General features: G+C 38.4%; 2 protein-coding genes across 2 annotated transcripts in view; one reads left to right on the forward strand and one right to left on the reverse strand.

The window, feature by feature from the left end:
• The window catches only part of LOC131425619 (CAD protein), a 62,038-nt gene extending 61,109 nt beyond the window's left edge, over window positions 1-929 (forward strand). Inside the window, exons 6-8 of the mRNA XM_058587645.1 lie at window positions 49-333; window positions 397-495; window positions 557-929. Coding sequence (XP_058443628.1) covers window positions 49-333; window positions 397-495; window positions 557-754 — 582 coding nt within the window. The 3' untranslated portion in view covers window positions 755-929. The remainder of the gene's footprint in view (window positions 1-48; window positions 334-396; window positions 496-556) is intronic.
• LOC131425621 (uncharacterized) overlaps window positions 821-18,068 on the reverse strand; it is an 86,389-nt gene continuing 69,141 nt past the window's right edge. Inside the window, exon 3 of the mRNA XM_058587648.1 lies at window positions 821-1,235. Within this exon, the coding sequence (XP_058443631.1) occupies window positions 1,073-1,235 (163 nt within the window). The 3' untranslated portion in view covers window positions 821-1,072. The remainder of the gene's footprint in view (window positions 1,236-18,068) is intronic.

Below are 18,068 nucleotides of genomic sequence, written 5' to 3' on the forward strand. Positions count from 1 at the left end.
CTTTCGGTATCACATTTGTCAATTAATCATTTCGATTTTCCACCGTAGAAAGCTGCCCATCACTGTCGAAAACCGTTGATCAACGCCGGTGATGGAATCGGAGAGCATCCGACTCAGGCGTTGCTGGATATTTTTACAATTCGCGAGGAAATCGGTACGGTCAATGGTCTTACAATTACGATGGCCGGAGATTTGAAGCACGGCCGGACGGTTCATTCGTTGGCTCGACTGCTCACCCTATACAATGTCCACTTGCGGTATGTTAGTCCGAAAAGTTTGGGAATGCCGGAAAACATTAGCAAGTTCGTTGCTTCCAAAGGGATTTCGCAGAAGGTAAGCGTCGGGGTTTCGTTATTGCTTTAACCCCTAACCTTAAATTCGATTCCGCCCCGAAAGGTTTACGACAATTTAGATGATGCCATAGCCGAAACGGATGTCCTTTACATGACACGAATCCAGAAGGAACGGTTCAACTCGGATGCAGAATATGACAAGGTAATCGAACTCTGAATCAGAATGTGAGAATCGGAAAAATCTAATCCTATTATCCCAACAGTGCTGCGGTCAGTTGGTTCTAACGCCGCAAATAATGACACGTGCCAAGCGCCGGATGATTGTGATGCATCCGCTTCCCCGGGTGTTCGAAATTAGCAAAGAGATCGACATCGATCCGAGGGCTGCCTACTTCCGGCAGGCAGAGTACGGTATGTATGTCCGAATGGCCCTGCTAGCGATGGTTCTCGGTAAGTGCTAGAGTTGCAAATTTTATTGTGCCAATTGTTTTTTTTTTCGGATCGAGTAATTTAGTAATCTTAAGACACACAGTTCTATTATCAGTTTAATAGTGATCAACCATTTGATGGTTTTTAGAGCATACATTTACCTACAAAATATACACAAACTGTCTAAATGCTACTATTTGCGGATAATGTTTGACTTAACTTCTATTACATTGTAGAGCTTAAAAGAAAGGTCATTTTTTTCCAACTGAAACTCAGGTTCCGTGTTCAGTCTCCGTTTCCGATCACAAACGCGCAAGTCATTGTCATTACAATTTATCGAAAGTTTCCGATCAAATCCGTGTCACCACATCCGTACAGACTGTGACCGTGGAGCTTCGGCAGCTGTGCGATGGAACCTGATTCGAAATGGTAAACACTTCCGTTGATCCGTTGTTGGACTTTCTGGATGTGCTCAACGTTCGGGAACCGTTTTTGATGTTGTTGTAGAGTTGTCTGGAAGTAGAAAAAACGGAATGCATTAGTTAGTAGATTGCATTTGACTTTAATTATTCGATTATTGGCGGTGCAAGCTTCCACTGTAGACACCCGAATCTACTGTAATGTGATAAATAAACTCGATCGAAATCGATAGAGCATCTGAAAATTGAATATTTTCGTGCAAATGTGCAAATACATTTTAATACATTCTCGGTAGCTGGCTTCCCAGAGCAGCAATAAACACAGGATAATGATTGATCGGGATTAGCTGAAATTGTACAACCTTCTTCTTCTTCTTCTTCTTCTTTTGCTGACATTTGGACAACGAATGTTAAAGGGCAGAGTGACTGTGACTATAAAGCCCTGTAGCTTTTATTCGAGAGTTGCACCATGGTTTCCCGGTATGTGCAAGGCTCCCTCGTTCCCTCCCACATCAGCTAGCCGCAAAGTGAGGTCATTTCTGTTTTGCAGATAGTTACATTATTTATATATCTATTTCGATTTCTTTTAAAAATTTACATATGTCGCGTAATGTGTCTACGTTTGTACTGTTGAACAAGTCAATTAAACTTCTGAATCTGCCATCGAACCAATATTTTGAACGAGCCACAACAAATTTCAAACAATGCAAAACGATATGTTCTCCTGTTTCTGGTGCATCACAGATATCGCACATATCATCATCTATTAATTTCATTTTGAATTTCCAAAATTTTGACCAATCGTGCCCTGTGATCAGTCTATTCAGCAGTCTCACATTTTGATTACTGAGATTTTTATTGAAATACCATGCCTCTTTATTCACAGTTTGCTGAAACTGATAGAAGGCTTTACCTTTCTCGTGTGCATACTCTCGGTACCATAGATTGGTGCTATCGTTTGCCCTATTTTTGAATAGAACAAACGCGTCTGAAAGCATCATGCAGTTTGATATTGTTCTACTCTCATTCAGTGCTGCTTTGGCAAGCTTATCAGCTATTTCGTTCCCTGAAATATTAGTGTGACTACCCGAGCAGAGTGTGAGATCAAATAGAAAACTCATTTTGATGTTGTGATGTTCGCATTTATCGATTACACAATTTGCTGTTGTTTTGGTCGTTTTAAGTGGCAAAACATCAAAATCGAAAGCAAAAAGATATTCCGATGATAGCAAAAAGAAAACTATTTTTGCTAACAGCGAAAGCAAACTGAAATCTAAATAAGATATAGATTTTTTCTTGTTGATAGCAAAACTAGTTTTCAATTTGAAGTTATTATCAAACAACGAAAACAAACCTGGAATGCATAATCAGTTATTGATTTGCTTTTAAAAGACATTACTGAAAACAAACAAGTCGCGAGCATAAGCTAAAAATAGATTGGGCAAAAGACCCGGGATAGTATACCTTTAGGCGATATTACTTGCAACAATAAAAAAGCGTCAAAAAGCACAACACCTCCACAGAGAGAGACTTGGGTTTCGAACCTAGGTAATTTGGATTTCGAACTCTCTGCGAGTGCTATGGACTGTGACGTTAAGCTGTAAGTAGATGGAGAATTTTCGATCATATGACAAGCAGTGTTGATTCACGAAGCTGTATACAGGTAGTTTTAGCCGATGTACAGTCGTTTCGTCGCATCCGTCCCGCAGCCTTCGTGAATGGCAGTGCGGCTATTTGATAGGTATGAAAATGTGGTCTTTGTCTTTCTCGTATCCAGAAGCTGTAGCATGTGAACATCATAATATCAGATTGAGTTATTTATTTGATCTCACACTACTCGAGTATGTAATCACTTTGAAATACGAATTTCTAGGCTCAGAAGAGCGAGCGCTTTGGAGTGAAGTCTTTTACAGCAAAGGCTTACTGGAGACGTGAATTAGGAATCTGACAATAAGCAATCTCAGATCATATGTTATTTCGATTCCAAAAAAATATCTTACTTATTTCGACTAATTGGGACAATTAACGAGTATCTCACTTCTGCCCACAGACAGCATCACACTGATTTAGCAAGTTTTTAATTCTTGTGTAGACTTAAATTCGGGATCATTCGATGAAGATTAATTTCGGAGCGAACATTAAGCAATTCATTTGCTTGCTTCAGATAAAATCTATTAAACATAGATAATTCATGGAAATCTGATTATTTAGAGAATAGGGTTTTCAAACTAGTTTTCTAAATTTTTCAAATATTAATGCAAAATCGCTGTGGACTATATTTGACTATAATATGATCTAGCTCAGAACCTGAAATCTTCAAAGCTTTTTTTTCTAAGGAAAGTTGTGCGGGATGTCAAGGTCTACAATATGAAAAATATGTTAGTAAGGAATTTATCCGCCAAGCGCTCCTACAGCGCTCGAAAGTTTCTGATAGAAGACATATTACGCTATATCTCTGAAACGTGATGATTTATAACGTCTTTGATTGGAGTTAATAAAATTCTTTCATTTGGTGGCGCTAAAATACAATCATATATTCAAACTTTTTAGAGATGGTCCTTGGGATATTTTTAAATGGTTGGGACAAAAAGAAGGGATGGGGGGGGGAGTTTGTGTGGTTATGAAAAAATTCATATAACTTGACGAGAATCGACACGTTTTGAAGATCATAGAAACATTTTGCATACCCAAGAATTGACGAGGGGTAGATGTAGCAAGTGCCTTCAAAACGGGGGGTGTAATGTTAGTAACAGCATAACTCCAAAACTACTGAACGGATTGCCACCAAACTTGGCACAGATACTTCTTGCTCTTCAGAGATGGTCATAAAAGAGAGAGAGCGTAGTAAGTGTCCTTTACCGGGGGATGATGGAGGGGGGGGAACAAGAAATCGATAGTTTTTTAAGACCATAGAAACATTTTGCATATCTTAGATATGCTTATATGGGGGGTGAATGCAGCAAGTGCCTTTGAACATTGCTATCAAATTTAGCACAGATACTTCTTGCTCTTCAGAGATGGTCATAAGTGTATTTTTATGGGAAAGGAGGCCTAGCTAGGGTCTTCAACAGGAGATCAAACTCAAACATGCAAAGGATAAATTGTATATATGATCGAACATAACTCCAAAACAACTCAATAGATTATTAACTTTCTTGGTACAAGTAGTTCTTGCTGTTCATAGGTTCCTATAAGAGATATTTTAATGAGGAGGGGGTGGGAGAGGTGCTGTGTTTCACTACGCTCTGAGTATTTCAATGGTCAGAACAATTTCTAAAATTGTTTTTAATGCCTTGTATTCACGAAACATTTCCGAGCAACGCCGGGTAATTCAGCTAGTATGATATAAAGAAGAGCATATTATTCAAAAGACTTGTTAATTGATGCACGAAAAAACAATCACTTCGGCTGCTCGGCCATCCATGGAAGTTGACCATCAATGTCAACTTCCCTCTCTGAGCAGCCTAGATAGCCGTGTAGTGTCGGTAGCGGTTTCCCAACTGGCTAAGAATAACGCTACGGTCCACCTGTACCGGTGGTATAAGTCCACCAAACAGGTAAGCCGTGTGGCATCCGGCGGAATTATTTTTTACCAAGAATTGATCCACTGGTTTCCTATTCCATGTCGTAAAAGGCCACAAAAATAGGAACTCCTAAGTCAAGGTGTATTTCCGTGCCGATGGCTGAATGGCTGCAGGAGGTTAAACATTGCAGTCGTGAACGGAATATCTTGGGTTTTTCCCTTACTGGATACACGCAATGCTTAGCAATCGACTTCTTTGTTCTTCGCTTCGGCAAGCAGAGATTAGAAAGCTGAGTGTCTGTGGGTGTCCTCAAGGTGGTGTACTATCCCCTCTTTTATGGAACCTAGTCGCTGATGGTTTGTTAAGGAAACTTAGTAACCTTGGATTTCCGACTTATGGTTTTGCCGACGACTATCATATATTGATGACCGGAATAAGCATTAACACTCTCTTTGATTTAATGCAGCAAGCCCTGCGATCTGTGTTGGTGTTGTCAGGTTGGATTATCTGTGAATCCGGGCAAAACATCAATGGTGCTTTTCACTCATCGTAGGATAATTACAGGAGCTCGTCCGTTGCAGTTCTTTGGTTCAGAGGTCACTGTGGTCGATCAAGTTAAATACGTCGGGGTTATTCTTGACTCAAAACTGAATTGGTCTGCTCACATTGACTTCAGGATTGAAGGAGCTTGCATGGCTTTCGGCCAATGCAGACGAGCTTTTAGAAAATCATGGGGACTCAAACCCAGATATATTCATTGGATCTACACAACTATTGTTAGACCAATTTTAGCATATGGATGTCTTGTATGGTGGCAGAAATGAGAAGTCGCGACAGTTCAGTCAAAGCTAAATCATCTCCTAAGGATGGTCCTAATGGCGATGACAGGAGCATTCACGACAACTCCTAATGCTGCTCTAGATGCGTATTAAACCACTACATGTGTTCCTAAAACAAGAAGCATTATCTTGTGCATACCGTCTTAGGGTTACAGGGCTTTGGAACAGTAACCCATTAGAATATGCTACCAGTCACACTCGCTTGTGGTCTCAAATGGTTCCGTGGGATGAGTATTTACTCGCTCCTAGTGACCTAACTCTCACATGCAGTTTTCCTTTTAAAACATTCAAAGTGAGCTATCCTCTTCGTTAGGAATGATTGTCTGGTTGTCTGGAACGACAACTTGATGAACACATAGTTTGTTTTACGGACGGTTCTCTGTTGAATGGTCGTGCTGGTGCTGGTATCTACTGTCGTGAAATAGGCTGGAGCAGTCTCATTCACTTGGTAGATACTGTACTGTGTTCCAAGCAGAAATCTACGCAATTCTGTGTGGAGTACAATCGGCACTTCAGCAGAGGATCTGTGGTAAACGTATTTATTTTTGTTCCGACAGTCAGGCAGCCTTAAAAGCACTCAGTTCGAATGACTCACGGTCGAATCTAGTGATCGCATGTCGAACTCAAATTGAAGACCTCAGCATTTCAAATGCTGTTTACTTCTTATGGGTACCCGGCCATTCTGGTATTACTGGAAATGAATGGGCTGATGAGTTGGCTAGAGCTGGTGCAACGAATGATTTCGTTGGTCCTGAACCAGCTTTACCACTTTCAACTAGTTGGATAAAGCACAAGATACGTTCTTGGGCTGCATCCAAACATGCCAGCTACTGGCGCAGCTTGCAAACTTGCGCTCAGACAAAAGCATTTCTACCAGATTTAGATCTGAAAATGTCAAAGTGTCTACTGCATTTCTCCAAGTATCATTGAAGTGTTCTGGTCAGAGCTCTGACTGGACATTGCAAACTCAATTATCACATGGCTACTATTCAACGTGCTGAGTATTATTCGTGTGATTTGTGTGAATGCGATTGTGGTACTTCATATCATCTGATATGTAACTGTCCCGCATTGACGCAGCTACGTATCCGGGTTTTTGGTTCTCCATACATGGTTGAGTCTGTGTATGCGGAGCTAAAATTGAAGGATATTCTCTCGTTTCTCACCCAATGTGGTAAGGAGCTATAGTCAGAAGAGTTCATCGTTCTTCCTGAAGTGAATGAATCCCTTCTGTATTCACCTTAAATAGGGTTTGGCAGATTGTTTGGCATCCTCTGGGGGGTACCGAATTTACTTCTGCTCGTACATACTGCGAGTCGTTCTGCATTCTTCCGGGAGTGCAGAATGGTGTCGCTTTTGTAAGATCTCTAAATCCTCTCGGGGGTTGGAGGTTTTATTAACAGCAGACTGTTCGGGACCTCGTAGAGGTTCAGAATTTCCTTCTGCTTCCACTAAATGTGATCCTCAGCAGATTGTTCAGCATCCCTTATGGGTGCAGAATTTACTTCTGCTTTTATGTGTTTTTGTGTCGTCAATTTTTCCCATCCTCCTAGTCCAACCCTTACCATTTCCTTTCAATCCTTCCCTCTTATATATCGGGAAAATGATGTTAAAAACAAATTGATGGCAAGGCACAAATCTCCAAATATCAAGGGGAACGTGCCATTTGAGCCAATTTGTTCTGATTCCTGATTCCTGAGTTCTTGCTGTTCATAGGTTCCTATAAGAGATATTTTAATGAGGAGGGGGTGGGAGAGGTGCTGTGTTTCACTACGCTCTGAGTATTTCAATGGTCAGAACAATTTCTAAAATTGTTTTTAATGCCTTGTATTCACGAAACATTTCCGAGCAACGCCGGGTAATTCAGCTAGTATGATATAAAGAAGAGCATATTATTCAAAAGACTTGTTAATTGATGCACGAAAAAACAATCACTTCGGCAATACCGATACTCGAATTCTGAACCACAAATAACGGTCAAAACAACAACCGAAAATAATAGTCAGAACATTTAACATCTTTTTTTTTTAACTAAACGCGAAAACTGTTAGAGAATCTGATATTTAACGTACCCCACCAGAAGGAAATCGTGGACGTCAAATGTATTTTTCATATCAAGTTCCTGACGAAGGTCTTTCTGTGGCTGACGATCAGAGAGATGAGAATGCCCCTTTTGGCCGGATCTGGTGAAGGCCCAGTATGCCAGGAGATCGCTAAAGGAGATGAACTAGCTTCAGATAAACGTGGCACCAATGATCGTCAACCTATCCAATGTCCTCCAGATATGTGGTGTTACAACAATAATCTCGCAAGTAAACATATAGAGGATTATTGATGTAAAGGTTGCAAAAGTGTTGACAAAAATCTTTTCCTTGATCACGGTTATGGTTGTTCCATTAAAATTTATTTTTGTATTTTTGTATCGCCTAATGAAATTAGTCCTATTTTGATGCAGTTATTATGTTGTTGCTTTTGAATAATCATTTTGGGAGTTTCCCAAAATTTTTGCCTCCCAAGTTTTTTTTCCAAAATTAACAGCAAAATGATAACATAATGTGATATCAATTGAAAAATTAATGAGCTGAGATCAAATTAAGATTTCAATGTGATGTTGCTATCATAATAAGATTTCGATTTGCTCTCGTTTTGATGTTTGACTTTGCTCGGGTAGGGATCCACTGAAGCGTCACGTTCCATTTAATAGCTTTTCCTATAATTCGATTCATAAGTATCGCTGTTTTAGTTGAATATTGTGCAGAATCAATCATTAAACAGGAGGATTTCGAGTCAGTGTATATAACAGCACTTTTAATATTTTCTTGTTCTATGATCGAAAGTGCCTTATCGATGGCTATGAGCTCAGCCGTAGTGATACATGTCTCTATTTCTAATTTATAAGAATATCTAGTATTGTTGTATTCATTATATATTCCTATGCCACAATTTCGATCGATTTTTGAAGCATCGGTAAAAATTCGGGGTCTGTTTTTATATTTTCCATTGAAAAGAAACAATGTTGCTTGTTTAAGTCTAATAGGATTGGTGTTATTTTTTGTAGTTTCAACGGTGTCTAATTTTGAGCAGACGTCAATCTTAGGCAAACCGTTATTTACAGCTGTAAGCGGTGAAATAGATTTGAATATATTTTGTTCTTTGACAAAGAGAGATTCTAGATATGTTAATTTGTCATGGTTGGTATGTTCATTCAAGGATAGTAACTGTCTAGCTAATATATTTCCATTGCAAAAGGATCTAGCAATTTCTCTACAGGTAACTAATTCGTGTCTACTTTCTAAGGTTTGCGTTGCGGCGACCGCAATTAAAGAGTTTATTGGAGTAGTTTTCGTACAGCCAGTAATTGTTCGCAAACATTGGTTATTTATAGTATTTAACAGTGTTTTGTTTGACTTGCTTGTATTGTTGAATATAGATGCTCCATACTCAATAACACTCTGACATATTGCTTTATAAATAGTTGTCATGGTTTGTGGGTGGGCGCCATGTTTCAACCCGGAAATGACATTAATCATGTTTAATCTGTCGATTATTTTCAATTTCAATGTTTTTTATTTGTTTATTTGTTTGTTTCTTATGATTCATCTGACATAGTTTGTCTTAATGAATAAAAATTAATGAACTAAGTACACTAAATTTAATTTTCACGATACACAATATGAAAAAGGTCAAGTAGACGTTGATGAAACACACGGGACGACACATTAAAATCGAAATACTGGAAAAACTCGTTGAATCTCGTACAGACAGAGCGAAAAGGTTCATGCTGTCCATAAACCGTATTCCTTGATTCCAGGAGCAGAAAGTTGCGTTGACGAAGTGATCTTTCCGGTGCGTAGAGATTTAACCGCATTAGCAAAGGTGGGCAGTCAATATCCCCCAAAAGCAGTTTAGCAGCAAATGTAGCTTGAGCAATGATTCGTCGTGTTTCCAATGGCTCAAGATTCAATAGACGACATCGATCGGTATAGGGCGGTAAATTCATGGGGTCACGCCACGGTAGCAGTCGCAGAGCGTATCGCACAAATTTTCGTTGAACAGCTTCAATCCTAGTTTTCCAGAGAGCATGGTAAGGACACCACACCACAGCGTTTGACTCGAGTATAGAGCGTACAAGTGAGCAATACAAAGATCTCAAACACAACGGATCCCGAAACTCTGAGGCAATCTTCATGATGAAACCGAGTTGACGATTGGCTTTGGCTAAAATTTCGTCATAATGAAGTCTAAAAGTCATTTTTTGATCCAGAATGACACCAAGATCCTTTATATTCTCCACTCGTGTCATAGATCTTCCCGCAATGAAATAATCGAATATGACTGGATCAGTTTTACGATGGAAGGAGATGATACAGCATTTCTCGATACTTAAACATAAATAGTTCTTTGAGCACCATTCAACGTACGTTTGAATCATTTCCTGTAACTCAATGCAATCCAGGAGACATTTGACAACTTTAAAGATTTTTGTGTCATCGGCATAGGAGAGTCTGCATTCCGGTGGTAATAGTAGCAGAAAATTGTTCATGAAAATCGAAAACAGCAGCGGTCCAAGATTACTGCCTTGCGGAACTCCGGACAGGTTTGAGAAAACTTCTGAAGTCGAGGAGCCAACTTTTACACTGACATAACGGTTTGTTAGGTAGGATCTGAACCATTTCACGCTCATCGATGAGATTCCCAGTCGTTGCAATTTTGATAGAAGAATTCCATGATCCACTCGGTCAAATGCTGCTTTGAGATCCATATATGCTGCGTCGATTTGCCATCCGCCTTCCATACTCTGCACACATTTCGAAGTGAACAACATGAGATTAGATGACACCGAACGTTTCGGATAGAACCCATGCTGCTCGTTATCTATGTAGTTCCTACAGCTGGCAAAGAGGGAATCGTTCACAATAATTTCGAACAGCTTTGAGCAAGCACACAAAGACGTTATTCCTCGATAATTGGAGACATTGCGTTTATCACCTTTTTTGTGAACAGGAAACAGATAGGAGAACTTCCATCGAGAAGGAAACTCACATTGTAGAGTTGAAAGGTTAAACAGTCTTGCTAGTGGATAACTGAGAGCGCCTGCACAACGCTTCAGCACAGATGAGGGAATACCGTCGGGTCCAGCAGCGAACGACAACTTCAATTTGTTCAATGCGACTCTAACCATTTCTTCGGTTACAAGCGGAATATTGAAATTGAAAATATCACGAGGCACATCTGTGACTGCTTCGTCTATTTGCATCAGTGTAGCAGAACTTTCGTTGAATGTTTGTTTAAAATGACGGGCAAATAAATCGCACTTTTCCTTTTCGTTGCGGGCCGTTTCATCGGTTAAGTACATAGAGTGCGGAAGGCCAACCTCTCTCCTTTTTGAGTTAACGAAGGACCAGAAACGTTTAGGGTTTCGACGAAGATTCATTCCAATACGTTTAATATAGCAACGATATAGAAAAATGTTGTAACGGCGATACTGTCTAGTTACTATATTCAGTTGTTGTTTGATGTACTGCGAACGAGTGTTACAATATTTTCGTAAGGTGGCAGAACGTGTTCGCTTAAGAGCACGTAAACGTGGATTAGACCACGGCGGTTTTAGCGGTGGACGACTAGCTGGAACAGCTTGAGAAACAACACTTTCTACAGCATCGCAGAAACATTCAACAGCGTCATTGACATTAGCAGTCCTTTCAATGAATCGCCAGTCGATAACGGAAAGTAGATCGTTCAGTTCGGCATAATTGACTCGACGAAAGTCAAGAGAGAATGAGATAGATGGTTCGTCGTACTCAATTGGCGTTGGTATCCTAAACTCAACGCCTAGAGCGGGATGGTCCGCGTCAAGGTCAATCAGTGGCTCAACTGGCGAGAAAACGTTTATGACCGGTAAAGCGACATCATTTGCGAGTATTAAATCTAACAGACGATCGTTTCGATTCAGCAATGTATTAATCTGGGTAAATCCATTCAGGTTGAACCCATCGAGAAGAGCGCTGCAGGCAGTCGGAATTTGCGACAGCAGTGGATCTACGAAAGGTAATCCGCCTTCAGGAAAACACCATCGTAAACCGGATTGATTATAGTCACCGAACAATAGCGCAGGAGTGCGAGGGCTTAATCGGAAAGATATCGAACTCAAGGAGTCTATGTGCTCATTGATACTCACCGAGTCGTTTTTACGATCAGGGGGCAGGTAGATTACTCCGATACTAAGCGAATCTCGTGGGAGTTCAACCAATACCCATAACTGCTCAAGCGATACAGATATGATTGTTTGATCAATTGAACTGCTAAATTTTTTCGATACTGCGATCAGTACGCCTCCTCCGCGTGTTTTGTGGCTGTTCAGCGGGGAGCGATCACTCCTGTAAACAGCATACAGGTGACCGAAGAGTTGCACAGAGAAAATTTGATCATTCAGCCAGGTTTCCGTTAGGACGATAATGTCGTATTCGGCATCCGAAACAGCTAGGAAGAATGCATCAATTTTTGTCCTCAATCCACGCACGTTCATTCCGAAGCTCATATATCTAGCTAATGTAATGCCAAGATATGGGTGGGATTTAACAGTTTCTATTTTTGTATTATTGATGTTTAAGTTTAATATATTGTTACTGCTTTGGAAAAGTATTGCTTTAGTTTTGCTAGGATTAATTTTAAAGTTTAAATTTTTCAGTTCCGTTGAGATTGTATTTATTGCTTGCTGTGTTTTATTGTTCAATGATTCTAAAATTTTCGCCTTTGTAATCACAGCGAAATCATCTGCGTATTGGATTAATATAACATCATCTTCAAATATGTTGTGTAATCCAGCGGTACATATATATATTAAATAAGGTAGGTGATAAAACATCCCCTTGTGGAAGGCCATTTGAAATAAATCTCTCAATTATTTGATCCTTTAATGCAAATGTAATTTTCCTGTTTCTTAGAAATTGTGCTATCCACGCTCTAACATCGGTGGGTGCACCCAAATTCATCATTGTGTTTTCTAAAATTTCCGTTTTTACAGCGTTGAACACATTTGATAAATCCATGAACACCACTGATGTTAGGAGGTGATCTCTTTTATTTTGTTTAATTTGGTTTACTAAAAAGCTTGTACATGTAACTGTTGACATATTCTTTCGAAACCCAAAGGATGTCTCAGGAATTACATGTTCTAACTCAAGCCAATTTTGCAATTTGATCAAAACTGCTGAATTAATTTTTTTTGTTAAAACCGGCACTAAGGAGATAGGCCTTTGACCATCAACTGTCGACTGGTCTTTACCTATTTTTGGAATTGCAACTATCTTTACAGTCTTGAGAGATAAAGGTAGGTAGCAATCTTTCCATATCTCATTTAAATGTGTTGTGATTTTTTCTTTGGCTTCCGGTGTTAGTTGACGCAGTAGTGTATACGTTATTTTGTCTTCTCCGGGAGAAGATCGTTTCTTTTTTTGCATTAATAATGCTATTGAATTTTTCAACAGTGATTATATTTTCTTGTATTTTAAAAGTAGAGTCGACTGTGAAAAAAGGTTCGTTTTTTCCAAAGTTCTTAACAGGTCGGCTGAAAAGTTCGTATCGTTTCTATGAGAGGGCGCCACTAGAATTAAATCCATACCATTTTCAGTTAGTACCAACCTTCAAAAGATACGTGTATAAATTTGACAGCTGTCTGATTATTAGTTTGTGAGATATTGCATTTTGAGTGAAGCTACTTTTGTTATTGTGAAAAAAATGGAAAAAAGGAATGCAGTGCAGTGTTTGGACATGCCTGTGTGTGTATGTAACAAAAATATGCACTCACTTTTCTCAGAGATGGCCAAACCGATTTTCACAAACAAAGATTCAAATGAAAGGTCTCATGGTCCCATAGCCTGCTATTGAATTTCATTCCGATCCGACTTCCGGTTCCGGAGATATAGGATGATATGTACCAAAAAAGTGAAAATAATATGCACTCACTTTTTTCAGAGATGGCTGAACCGATTTTCACAAACTAAGATTCAAATAAAAGGTATTATGGTCCCATAGCTTGCTATTGAATTTCGTTTGAATGTGACTTCCGGTTCCGGAGTTATATGGTAATATGTGAAAATTTGAGAAAAAGTTTACACTCAATTATCTCTAGAACAACTCAACCGATTTTCGCAAACTTAGATTCAAATGAAAAGTCTTATAATACCCTAAAAACTTGTGGAACATTTTATCTAGATCCGACTTCCGGTTCCGGAACTGCAGCGTGATAAGTGGAAAATTACCAATTTTATTAGTATTTTTCCACGAACGATGGTTAAAAACAGGTACAAATCCCATAAAACTGTCTGATGAATTCTTCTAGTTTGCAGAGCTTGTTAGTTTGTGGGCATAAAAACTTAATTCGGCACTACTGGTCCCCTCTTTTCCTGTTCCGAGAGCACCGAAAGTGGAGAAGAAAAACTCCTAAAACTAAATTCACTTCGATTTCTCTGCGATGCTTGAACCGATTTTCACAAATCTTGATTTGAATTAAAGTTCATACTGTCTTTAAACCTACTGTGAAATTTCATTCGGATCCGTCTTCCGGTTCCGCAGTTGCAGGGCGATGAGTGTCAAAGTTTTCAAATCGCCATATAGAGTGACAATATGTCCAACACCGAAAGAAGAAGAAAACAAAAAACGAACAAGGCGTGCTTTGTTCTATTTCGTACACGTTGTGTAGTGATGTCAATAACAATAATAACAATCCTACTACATGTTTCATGCTACTGATTCATGCTGTTTAGCACGCAGTAGTAACAGAAGCGCAGGTTCGTTTCGTTAGATTTAGTTTAATTGGTTTAATCGAAATAGAGCATGAGATAGTAAGTATAGGTTTAACTACGTTCAAAACTGTTCCAATTTGTAGGTCATATTTGTTGGTAGCAAACGAACCAACTTCGGCTATTCCGTTCATCTGAATCCGGTTTCGGAAGAATTGGAAATAGTGATCAAAAACTGCAAAAAGGATCTCACTCACTTTTCTTGGAGATGGCCAAATCGATTTTCACAAACTTATAGGTTCAAAATAAAAGTCTTACAGTTTCATACGGAATTCCTTAATTTGTTGTGGATACTACTTTCGGTTCTGGAACTACAGGTTAAACAGGTTTTATAGAGTTTGTTAGATTAGATCCGAACAAATTATCCTATTCAATAAACAGTTGTTTTTGTGAATTTCACGGTTATATTTATGATGTAATAAGTAATATGAGAAAGGCATCATTGCACCACTAGGTGGATTAAAATAGGTTTTAAGTTTATTGAAGACAGTTTGTGCTTTTTTATATCGGTTTAATTTAATAATTGTTGAATTTTTATTGAAATCTGATCGGGCTTTTGTTTTTTCTTCCCATGCATGCGATAAAGTTTCTGACCACCAATGCTTTGGAGTGTATCTATTTGGAATTTTATTTTTCTCGTATATGTCAGATATTTTTTTTTGAAACTCTTCAATATTTTTAATGTTATCAAAATTCAATTCCCTAACTTCATTGTATATTTTTTTTTTGAATGAATATGTATTTCTTATCATCGACTCTGTGCTGGAAGAGCTTAAGTTCTATAATAAGGTGATGGCTTCCTATGCCATATTCAAGAGTTTTCCATTCGAAGAGCGTAAGTAAGTTTGGTGAACACAGTGTCAGGTCAATTGCTGTTGATCTTTTGTTTAGCTGAATTGGAATAAAGGTTTTAGATTTATCGTTCAAAAGGATTAAGTTACTATCGTTTATAAGGTTCATTACTATTGAACCCTTTGCGTCTATGAATTCACTTCCCCACGCGTAATGGTGGGAGTTAAAGTCTCCTCCTATCAATACGTTGGAATATGGTTTGATTGAGTTGAAAATTTCTGAGAGATCAGATTCCAATTCAATTTTAGAGATTGAAGGTGCAATGTATAAGGCGACTATTACTAAATCTAGTATTTTTACATTTATTGCCACAGCTTGTGTCGCGTTTGAAAGCGGGGGCATTTTCACATTGGCGTAACCTATTTCTTGCTTAAGGTATATAGCGCTACCGCCATAGCCATCTGTTCTGGATTGCATAATTCTATGGTACCGAGATATATTATAGTTGTTTGTTTTTTCTTGTAACTCATGTGACCACGTCTCAGATAAGAGAGCTGCTGAATAGTCTCCCACAGTTAATACTCGTTGTAATTCATCTTTATGTTTAGAAAGACTCTGTATGTTACACTGTAGAAACCTGAAATGACTCATATTTAATAAGAATCCTATTAAAGAGAAAAAAAAATTATATTCGATTTTTTTGATACCGTGAAGTAAAGACTTGTTAAACAATAATGCTATCAAGATTCAAAAATTTTTTGGAACATTCCATTATTCTTTCCTGCAATTCTTTAGTGACCCCGGGGCATTGAAGCAAAGCTGTGTAGAAGTTTGCGAGTTCACCCCGTACGTTGCGGTTCGCCGTTTCTTGAGGGTTTTCATTGGCTTTTTTGATGATGTTGTCCCAACGTTCCTTCTCGCTTGTAGTGAGAGGGTTGTTCAATCCTGTTCCTTTTGATTCGCCTGGTGAATTTTGATCTTTGATCAGTTGTTTGTGTTTGTCAGAAAATTTCATTTTCTTTGCTGTTAAATCTTTATTTGGGGCTGGCTTTTTGATTGGAATTCGTTCATGTTTTCGAGTTTGTTGATTATTTATCACATTGTGGTTTCCAGCTGTCATTTGTGCAAAGCTGGTTGGGAGGCTCGGAAAATCCGTGATGTTTGCCAAAATATCGTAATGATTTTGTGTTGGGATTGGGGTTATAAGCTCTTTGGCTTCAATGTAAGTTAGATTTCGTTTTGACATCATAGTGTTTATACTTATCTCTCGCTGCCGTGATGGGCACTTTGGATCAGTCGTGCGGTGATCCGAGTTTCGGCAATGGAAACATTTTACCTCATTGTTGAAATGACCAATTAGATGGTGCATACCAGACTGAGAGGAGGAACTCTTTCTCAATGCTAAATTGAGAGCGCGTTCGATTCGTGCGAATAAAACGTTCGACAACGATGAGCAGGCTCATTCGTATTTTGTATCTCTAAACTTGTACGCGTGTTTATTAGTAATCCGAAAACCCTTTTAAAGTTTTATAGATATATAAAAACTGGCGACGAGTATAAAATTAAAAGTAAAGACAAAGTAATTAGTGATCTAGTGATTAATATTTGCGCAACATTATTTTATGGGCACAAATGAAATAGTGCGCAAAAAAAAATTGTCTTCGCCGAACAAGTGATACCGTGGTGTTTAACAAGGTAGTGATCCGTGGTGTTTAATAAAGGTTATTGATAAAAGTGAATTCAACTGAAAAAAAAGGAATCTTCAATAAAAAAAATTATCTGTATATATATATATATATATATATATATATATATATTGAGTTAAAAAAAAAATCTAGAAATCTAGAAAAAAAGTGAGTGGCTGACAGAAAGTCTAAGTGACGCCATTTCCTCCATTTTGGACGCCGACCCGCGTGTGGCTAAATAATATTATTTAAACGTGGTGGTGTAATCACACAATACGTTGAAAGTTCTAACAGTGAGCATATAGAGCAGTGTTTCGAGTCATTCGAGCTGTGTGTGTGCGATCATTTGCCAATCGGTGAGAGTTCACTAGCAAAGACTGGCAAAACAGATTTGAAGAAAGAGAGAGCGTTTCCCTGCTTTTGGATCAAAAGTAATAAGTGGTAAGTGTATTCTCTTTTTACAATTACACACACACTATTTCTCACAACACCATTTGTTCATCTTTGTGTTGAATAATTTGTATTGCTCCATTGTGTATATATATACGTTTTGTTTGGTATTATTTATTCACACCGTATAGATGGCGAATAAAATATTAGTTGGCTCTATAGAGCAATTTATAAGCGGCATGTCGTTCACTAACTACATTGAAAGATTGAGCTATCTATTTGAGGTGAACGAGGTACAAGATGCTGTACAAAAAAAAGCACTATTCATTACACTCAGTGGGCCTACCGTTTTTGATGAATTGAAATTACTATATCCTTCAACCGACATTGCGACCCTAAGTTATGACACAATAATACAAAAACTTAAAGAAAGACTGGACAAAGTTGACTCTGACCTTATTCAACGATACAAATTTTACAACAGAATTCAAAAAGCTGGAGATTTCGTTTTAGCGATCAAATTGAAGGCTGAGTTCTGCAATTTTGGGGAATTCAGAGATACCGCAATTAGAGATAAACTTATTATGGGTGTAAGCGATAAAGTACTACAACAGAAATTATTAAACGAAAAAAATTTAACTTTAGCTACCGCGGAAAAAATGATCGTCACTTATTAGTTAGCGGGAAACAGATCACGAATGATCAGTGATAATAATTATCAAATTGCATCAATAAAAGGTCCAATAAAATCCAGGCTCGGAAGGAAGGAGCAGTATGAACAGTGGAAAAATAATGAAAACAAAAGGTTCCGAAGTAGAAGCAGAAGTGAAAGTTTCAACCGCGCTTATCACACACAAAAATCGCACAGAAATCGTTATGCAAACTTGATATGCGAT

Source organism: Malaya genurostris, chromosome 1, assembly GCF_030247185.1.
Source record: "Malaya genurostris strain Urasoe2022 chromosome 1, Malgen_1.1, whole genome shotgun sequence".
Taxonomy (NCBI): Eukaryota; Metazoa; Arthropoda; class Insecta; order Diptera; family Culicidae; genus Malaya; species Malaya genurostris.